The 10,346-nt window shown below is 33.7% G+C and overlaps 1 protein-coding gene across 1 annotated transcript in view; it reads left to right on the forward strand.

Annotated features, from left to right (window-relative positions):
- The first annotated feature begins 1,232 nt into the window (after positions 1–1,232).
- Positions 1,233–10,346, forward strand: part of LOC144440064 (uncharacterized) — a 42,250-nt gene continuing 33,136 nt past the window's right edge. The window contains exons 1-3 of the mRNA XM_078129307.1: positions 1,233–1,266; positions 7,720–7,850; positions 8,586–8,791. Of these exons, the coding sequence (XP_077985433.1) occupies positions 7,745–7,850; positions 8,586–8,791 (312 nt within the window). The 5' untranslated portion in view covers positions 1,233–1,266; positions 7,720–7,744. The remainder of the gene's footprint in view (positions 1,267–7,719; positions 7,851–8,585; positions 8,792–10,346) is intronic.

Consider the following 10,346-nt stretch of genomic DNA (forward strand, 5'->3'; position numbering starts at 1 on the left):
CAATTTACAATTTCAAAAGCTGTAAAAGTTCCCCGCGTTATTTGTAATTTCAATAAGCACTAATGTGTACAAATTTGAAGATGTGAAATACATTTGAATTGAACGTAAGAAAATACACATTGTGATTAATGATGGAGTCACAACAAAAAAGCGACTCCATTAATTTTGTTTTAGTCATGTTGAGACTCAATTAGAACCGATGCATATCAAAAAAGGCATATTGGACATTTTGTCGGCCCGATGGAAGATTCCACCGCACCCCTCCTCCTGCCCCCCACACTTCCCCTGTCCCCGGCTGGAGAAACTGACCAGTCCCTTATAAGGCTATTCAAAATTATATAGTTGTTTTAGGAATACATACAAAAATGGATGGTTTTCAGTTTTCAGTTTGTTGTCTTTTTAATTGCTTCGCTACCTCGGTATTTACATTGTCTACTTTTAAATGGTATGTAAGTTTTTAGAGTCCTAAAAGATCCAGGTGGAAAACAGCTTTTATTACTTCCAGGCAACCATGTTTTAAAATAATGTCACTACGTACTACGTACTACTACTACTACTACTACTACTACTACTACTACCACTACTACTGCTTTATGGACAAGAAGAATCTAACACCATGGTTACAATGTACAATTACAAAAGCTGTAAAAGTTCCCGAGTAATTTGTAATTTCAATATAAAATAATGTGTAAAAGTTTGAAGATTAGAAATCCATCTGAATTGAACGTAATAATATACACATTGTGATTATTGATGACGTCAAAACAACATTTGATTCCTTTTAGTCATATTGAGACTCTTTTAGAACGGATGGATGCATGTCAAAACATGTATAGTAGATATAATGGGAGTGAAATGTGCCTGTCAAACCATAGGCTTTACTTTTAACATGAAATATTACGAGGCAATTCAAAGCAGTATTGTTATCCCTTTGTACTGAACAAGAACAATCAAACACCAACGATCGTAATTATTATGTCAGGTGAATTTGTATATTTATCAAAAATGCTAAGCATTGCTAAGAAATAAGAAGAAAAACTAAATTCATTAAATTATTTGTCTTTGAATTTATTGTTTGTTAACAAAATCATTTATTAGTGTATATATTCCACAGTGTCCAGGGTGTTATTTAAAAGATGGAACAGCGCTTTACTTCCATAACATGTCGAATGGGATGATGGGAAATATAAGCTATAAATGCCCTGGCACAGAGAAAAGTTTATTCAGACCCGAATTGTTTGAAGATTGGAAACATTGAAACATCAGGTAAGTCACTCTAAATAATATGACAATATATTTCGTTTGGTAAAATGTTTTAAATCTCGATTATGATGTCCGTTCATTACGAGAGAGGTTGAAAGTATAAGGAACTTCGAGTGAAGTAGAAGTTACAGGAGACTATCATAGTCTAGATTTTGTAGAGTGCAGTGATGCATTGTCATTAAATTGAGTATCAAATCCTTGGTCTTTGCTTACTCTTGCTTGCCATGATAAAAAAGACATTTTACTTATTTGAGTTCGAAGCTTATATTCCTGCGCTGAAGATTACACCAAATGGGACATCCATCTACACTACAAGTTAGGCCAGTATTTTTTTCAGGTAGTAACAATGTATAAGCTTTCCAGTTTGGTTATAGATTTATATATCAATTGTTTACGGTTAATTAATACACGTTGAGTCTGCAAGGGTGTTAGCAAGTAAAGCTGTCGACCACATTTAGATAATATGGATATAACGTATAGTAATGTTACCGTTCCTCGGATCGTGTACCTATACGGTTTGGTAAAAGTCTCGTCTTTATCATATTCCCTTTAATACTGGGATTTAAGCTTCGCTGTTAGTGACTACTGAGCAGATCTTTAATGGGATAGGTGGCTTGTCAGTCGACGCCCTTCGCGTTACACGTTCCACGTGTAGTCCTTCATTTTTTTTTGGTAATCTTTAACTTCTAAACCAGTTACCAGCTTTCTTTGTTACTTGGAGTGTATTCCTATGGAAGAGACCTCTTAGAGGATTTATGTTGTTTTCTATTTTTCAAACAATGTTTTATATGGTGAAAAATAAATTGCATATTTGGCCGAAAGTGTTCACCTCGAAGAAACCGCTTACCATTTTAGTATGTTTACTGTGTATTTTCATGGGACTGACACTGCTCCCAGTACCGTAGCCTGAGGGGGAGCGGGTTGAAAGCTCCTCCTCCTTGTGAATTTTAGAGATTTAAAAAAATGCAACTTTTCTAATACATAGCCATTGTATAAAAAGTCCTTATTTATTTCATATCATGCGCGCTTTGAGTTGACGATTCACTAAAGTCGAAAGTGAATGTACTTACAGTGACTCCTCGCTAATATGTTTCTCTATTGTACGCTAGCTCAACATTGAATACAAATGTGTCCAGATAATTTAAAAAAAAAAACTTTTTGCAGTGTAGTGAATCAAAAATTCTTTCTGCGGGAAATTGCAAAAGAAGCGAGCACATACACTGTGCATTTCCCGCGAGTAACTGTAGTCTTGAACGTCTCCTTCATTTGAAGACAGCAGCCAAGTGTAACTAAAAAAACGACGTCGTGTCCAGCAGTCTATTTTGACATATGTCAGTAAACAGACAAAGTAAGCATATCATTTTCTATCACGTCAAAGGAAAACGTCGTTTTACGTGAGGTCGCCTGTATTGGGATTTTATTTAGTTATTTATAGAGTATAACAGACAATCTCGTCCCTTTCTGTTTCTCTAACACATGCAATTTTGTTCTGTTAGTTAGTGTTAACCCAGACTTATGATGTATTCAGACTCATTGCTCGATTATTCCTTCAGTGTTCGTTCTTGTTCCGGCTGACAAATGATATGTATGTTGTTTGTTTTCATTTGATTTGCATTTTATCAGCAATGTATACTTATTCTGTGACTTATTCCATGGTAATCGACCCATTGTAAAATAAAACGTTTATTGCAATAAGTACAGTATATCAAATTAGGGCATTGTGCATATATATTTCAAAAACGTGATTACATTTTCTTTAGTTTCAACTTGGACGTGTTTTCATCAAATAACCAAATATATATTAAAATGATTAATTACTTGTAAAATGGCATTGTATTTGTTAATAATTAGTGGTAAATATCAATTGCAGGTAGTATACTGGCATGTTTAAATCTCGATTACAATCCTAGTTTTGAATCTGTCCCCATCTTAAACTAAAGAATTAACTGTAGTATCATTTTCTGATCAGAGAACCACAATATTTTCACTGAAAACTGTTAGAATAGACCAAAATGTTGATACTGCACATGTTAATAAGTGGACGATATTATCCATAAGCAGTGCAGACACACAATGAAACCACGATCGTCGTTGAGGGCGCTGAATATTGCGTGCGGTTAGCTCTTAACTGGAAGAGGACACATATACTAGGACACGTCACACAAGAGGTAATTGCTTTGATGTTTACAATACGTTAGAATTTCGCTGACGATCTCATTTTGAGTTAATTATCATAATTAATTATCATACGGTGATGTTATTGTTGACTTGCATACAGTTACATACAAGACACTATGACGTCATTGTTTACTTACATCCAGTTACATGGAAGACACGATGACGTCATTGTTTACTTGCATACTGTTACATAGAAGACACTATGACTTCATTGTTTACTTGCATCCATTTACATAGAAGACACTATGACTTCATTGTTTACTTGCATACTGTTACATAGAAGACACTATGACTTCACTGTTTACTTGCATACAGTTACATAGAAGACACTATGACTTCTTTGTTTACTTGTATTCATTTACACATAAGACACTGTGACGTCATTGTTTACTTGCATCCAGTTACATAGAAAACACTGTGACGTCATTGTTTATATGCATACAGTTACATAGAAGACACTATGACTTCATTGTTTACTTGTATTCATTTACACATATGACACTGTGACGTCATTGTTTACTTACATCCAGTTACATGGAAGACACGATGACGTCATTGTTTACTTGCATACTGTTACATAGAAGACACTATGACTTCATTGTTTACTTGCATCCATTTACATAGAAGACACTATGACTTCATTGTTGACTTGCATACTGTTACATAGAAGACACTATGACTTCACTGTTTACTTGCATACAGTTACATAGAAGACACTATGACTTCTTTGTTTACTTGTATTCATTTACACATAAGACACTGTGACGTCATTGTTTACTTGCATCCAGTTACATAGAAAACACTGTGGCGTCATCGTTTACTTGCATACAGTTACATAGAAGACACTATGATTTCATTGTTTACTTGCATCCATTTACATAGAAGACACTATGACTTCATTGTTTACTTGCATACTGTTACATAGAAGACACTATGACTTCATTGTTTACTTGCATCCAGTTACATAGAAGACACTATCACTTCATTGTTTACTTGCATACTGTTACATAGAAGACACTGTGACTTCACTGTTTACTTGCATCCAGTTACATAGAAGACACTGTGACTTCATTGTTTACTTGCATCCAGTTACATAGAAGACACTATGACTTCATTGTTTACTTGCATCCAGTTACATAGAAGACACTATCGTTCATTGTTTACTTGCATCCAGTTACATAGAAGACACTATCACTTCATTGTTTACTTGCATCCAGTTACGCATAAGACAAGTTATGACTTCATGATTTACTTTCATCCAGTTACATAGAAAACACTATGACTTCATTGTTTACTTGCATCCAGTTAAAGAGAAGACTCTTTGACTTCATTGACTAATAATAATAAAAATACGTAATGGAAACACGGATTTTAAAGTAAAGTTATAGAAAGTCGAGAAAGGAGAAAGGTCCAGGGAGGTTGAGATACGGGTAGCATCTCAATCTTGGAGGCAAACTGGCAAACCACGTACCTATATCTTGGTCTGTTGAACTCTTCCTAAGTGCTCGTAGTGGTTTAAATTATTAACATGATATGCGATAATAACCATTTATTATGTTTCTGACTACAACTTATGTATATATTAAGGGATAATTTAGTTATTAGCTTATACTTATATAATTATAATCAGCGCGCTAGCGGCTCTATGACTTCTTTGTTTACTTGCATATAGTTACATAGAAAACACTATGACTTCGTTGTGTACTTGCATACTGTTACATAGAAGACACTATGACTTCATTGTTTACTTGCATCCAGTTACATAGAAGACACTATGACTTCATTGTTTACATGCATTCAGTAAGACACTATGACTTCATTTTTTACTTGCATACAATTAAATAGAAGACACTATGACTTCATTGTTTACTTGCATTTAGTTACATATACAAGACACTATGACTTCAATGACTAATAATATGAAAAAAAACACGTAATGTAAACACTGATTTTAAAGTAAAGTTATATCAAGTCGAGAAAGGAGAAAGGTCCAGGGAAGTTGAGATACAGGTAACATCTCAATCTCGGAGGCAAACTAGCCAACCATATCATCAACCATAGCCATAACCAATATCCAGATCTCCGTCTGTTGAACTCATAGTGGTTTAAATTGTTAACATGATGTGCGATAATAACCATTTATTATGTTTCTGACTACAACTAATGTATGTATTATGGGGTGATTTAGTTATTAGCTTATACTTATATTAACTTATAATCAGTGGCCGTTGTTATCCATAAGCAGTGCAGACACATGTTAAAACCACGATTATATTTAGCTTTGACATATTTTTTTAAAACACTTCTAAATACATATAGTTTACTCACTAGGTATTCAGATAAACACCATGTATTCAATATATTACCTTAGATTGTAGTTTATTTAGACGTTTATGTTACTCATTATACAGTTAGTTACTTTTGATTAGTAAACCTTTATATTTTGCTATTTTTAGCATAATAGTTATATATCAGACTTATAATATGTTATTTAGTATTTTACTGTAATTACCATTATTTTGCATTACGTATTGTACCCCAGTCAATATTTTAACAAGTTAGAAATTTTTTTTCGCTTTAATTTTGGGAGCCGTTTATTTGAGAACAAGGTATAATAATTGAATTGTTTTCTTTATTAACATTTATGATATTGAATAAAGGTTTTCGGGATATTCATTATTAGACTATACACTCTGAATATAAAGCATTTTTTTATGATATATAACAAAATTACTGATTGATAGCTCTCAATACTTTCATATTGTTTATATCTTATTTCTTAGTTTAGCTGCATACTGGCAGAAAAATGTATTTTATTCTATATAAATATTGTCATCTTTTTCTCCTTTCCTAAGAAGTTGCCAGAGGAAAATTTTCCTGATGGAGGGGAATATGTCTTAGAATGGCACGTCCGTAAAACATTTTACTCATTTCTTACGGAAAATAATTTACTCCATGAGGCACAATCGTGATATCGTTGTTTCCACTCGTGTTGAACAGCCCTAAACTGAATGGTCAGTGTATAGACGAACAACATGGACAAAGGGCAATTAAATGGAACTGTTTTCCTTGCTATGAGGAAGGCATTTGACATGATCGACCTAGACTTACTAATATGCAAGTTAAGAATGTACAAGTGTAATAACAATACTATTGACTGGTTTACTACTTACCCGAAAAACAGAAAACAATTTGTGTCTTATAAGGGGATCTTCTCTAATGCAAATGATGGAAGCCATGAAGTTCCCCAAGGCAGTACACTAGGTCCACTCTTATTCATTGTATCCATGAACGACATGCCGCTACCTGTAAATACAAATGTAGATATGTTTGCAGATGATGAAACTATTAGTGAAAGGGGTAATAAACCCTGTGAAACTGAACAAACGATAAATACTGCAAGGAAATATGAAAGCTCCTGGTGTAGAGGCACCAGAATGGTCATTAATACAGATAAATCAAAGACTATGCTACTAGGTACCAGGCAAAGACTTGCCAAACTAAACCTAAAGATACAATTGATGTGAGATGCATCAATAGTCTACTTAAATCAATCAAAACTGACAGGCTTTTGGGTTGACCAGCATCAATTACAGAACAGGGTATCAAGAAACGCAAGCAAAAGCATTGCCCCACTGCGTAGAATACGTTGTAACTTGACGACTTAAACCCATATACTGTTTTTTCCAAGCTTTCATTCAACCACACATTGACGAATGTAATACTGTCTGGGGTAATTCTTGCAATATAGTGCGAATATTCAATGAGAGAGGAGAGACGAGGTCAGTAAGATTTGTGCAAGTAAGGACTTGGGTAGGCAATATTTTTTTACTCATTGGAATTCATGAAAACACCCCCCCCCCCAACCCTTGTAATTTATGTCCAATTCCTAGCCAGTTAACCTGGCCGCCGATGTATTTGCTTGCGCGTGGTATGCAGGAATGAGACAACATTTATTCAAAGATATTCAGTATAATTAGTGTCAAGAACTTGTCAAAGCATAGACATCATGTAGATGAGCCAGGGTCCACAACAGTCTTTACTGACAGCGTGCTATTATGTTATAATTAGTACAGCTGTTAGAGTCACATTATAACTTCCCAAGCTATACAAAGATTGAGAAAAGTAACCCGAACCTATACTTGGGCCGCTCCTTCTTCCTTTTGATATCAATTGTGTTGTTATTTTACGTAACTTCGTCCATGCACGGTCTTTCCTTAGCTCACTTCATGCAAGCAAACAAACTAACCTGTATTTTTGTCATGTTTTTTTTTACAGGTGAAAACTGATGTCCTGTTAAACCATGTTTCCATTTCGATTGATCGGATCGTTGATTGTTCTCAACCTGGTATTCCGAGTAGAAGCGGTACCAGTCCAATCTACAAAATCTGGAATGCAACATGATTTCAGTAAGTTGAAATCACTGCTTACACATGTACGATACATCAAAACTTCCATTAAAAATGTAACACACACACACACACACACACACACACACACACACATATATATATATATATATATATATATATATATATATATATATATATATATATATATATATATATATATATATATATATATATATATATATATATATATATATGCACATCATATCAGGCACACGCACACACATCCATCCATCCATACGGATGAACGTTAGATGAATGTTAGTGTTGACTGGGTCTATTTTCCAAGGCCGCCCATAAACTAACACGAAGCTGCATATTCTACACTAAGATAGCAAGACAGCAATTTCCGCAATTTATTTTAGTCCGGATGAAATAAAGAACTAAAACACACTGTTAGTAAACACAGGCATGCAGGCACCAACGTGTTGATGTCTGCGTTTGAGGTCTGTATGGTGACAAGTTAGTTCATTTCATTTATTCAAAATGCAGCAGCATCAGCAACCGATGAAAAGTAACTTTCAACACTATGTCTGTAAGAAGATGAAAGTGTATTGGCTCTGTATAACAACTATATCAGCAAAGGTGGCCAGTAGAGGTTTTCGTTTATTTAGGGAAACTATCGTCTGGTCAAATGACCAACCAAATGTGTACTTTCAAACTATCCTTAGCACCAATGCCAACATGAACATTCAAAAATAATGTTTATTCCTAAGTATTATTGTTTATTTACAGAAATTCCCGATCACGTACACGACCACTTTATGAGGGCTTCCTCGCGGACCTCCAGTGTTGCAGATGAGAAGGATAGTAAGACCAACCAACCAGTAAACAAACAGAAACGTGAAACGTCCGACTCTGACGAGGATATAGGTGGCGATATTGCAGTTGCTTTAATAGGTGAACTTGGCGGCGACGACGATGAAGGTCTGGAAAATGGGGTAAGTTTGTTTATTATTGCACGTTTCTTGTTAGTGTTTATTGGCTCCGTTTGGTATCAAATGCAGACATCAATACATTGTTGCCAGTGTTCCTCTGTCTAGCTGAAATGTTGGTTTCATTTCAACACAATGTAGCAAGAAATTACGATCTTGCTATCTTGAAGTGTAGGGTGTGCATTTTATTTTTGGTTTCTGATGTGAGCGGTTGTATCAACCCCCAGCGTGTGTTATAATACAAATGTATAATATCCGTACACTAGAGATCATGTACCATAACCGAATACATATCGTTTATCAGTTTCATTAGTTGCAGTTTATCTTTGAACACATTCTTCGTGTATCTGTAAGCCTTATTGCCAAAGATATATGCAAGTTTTTATAGACTAGAACTCATAAATTGAAAACTGTTTATGAATACTTATTGTTTACCCGACATAAAAGACACACATTTTTCCACATTAATTGGTAATACATTTATGTCCTAATTGAACTTACCAATCTCTTGCATTATAAAGTGACTATCATATCCTCTAATGTTATGAAAGATAACTGGTTTCTTTTCTGTTAACTTAAATTATGTTTCTTGATTCGTGAGTTAAACAACTTTTTTACCTACTTGTAATGTTCCAATGGTCTCTTACTATAATAGTAATATCTTTATCAGTATATTTTTTTAATTACAAACATGACATTTGGTTGAATTGTTGAAATATTTTCTATCAGATTATTGATAATAATATCTCTATTGAAATGTTCTCTATTCATTCTTTGTTTACATTGTTAACTTTTTCCAACATTTTTTTCCACAAATATATATAAAAAAAATTGCCATCTGAATATTTTTACAGGTTTACTATATGTTTCATTATACAAACATACTGCCATAATCACAGGCAGTATGTTTTTTATATTTATCAGTATATAATTTTTATCATTAATTGATTATTCTTATCCCTTATATTCCACCATGAGTTACACAATTTGCATTGCAATAAACTCATATGTTGATACCCAGTAAGTGTTCCACGAAATTGAATAGTTACATCGTTAGCACTTTGATTGACAAGAATTAATTTTATATACATTTTCATCACTATAATATATACATATAAATAATAATTATATAATGACTTCAAAATAAGATTTACAGATATATCTACAATATTGTAGATTGGATGATATCCAAGATATTGTGTAAAAGATGTAAAAAGTAATACAAACCACAATACAGATCTTGTGCTGTAATGGTAATCATTCCTTGTGTTAGCTGCCGTTCAAATGCATACACATATTAATAATCGTGTTCATTTATATGATGTGGGTGAAATAGTTGTAGAAATGCAACAAAAACATAATGTACCATTTGTTTATTTATGGAATAATGTTTCGCAAAAGTACACTATCAGATATTATCTATCAGCACCAGGTCCCAGATTACCTTGATTACTTAGGTCCAAATATACATCTTTAAATTACCCCAGAAAAAACAATAATGAAATTAAATAATAATTTAAATTGTACCATTATAGTGGTTCATTCTATCTCAGTTATGATC

This window comes from Glandiceps talaboti, chromosome 9, assembly GCF_964340395.1.
Source record: "Glandiceps talaboti chromosome 9, keGlaTala1.1, whole genome shotgun sequence".
NCBI lineage: Eukaryota > Metazoa > Hemichordata > Enteropneusta > Spengelidae > Glandiceps > Glandiceps talaboti.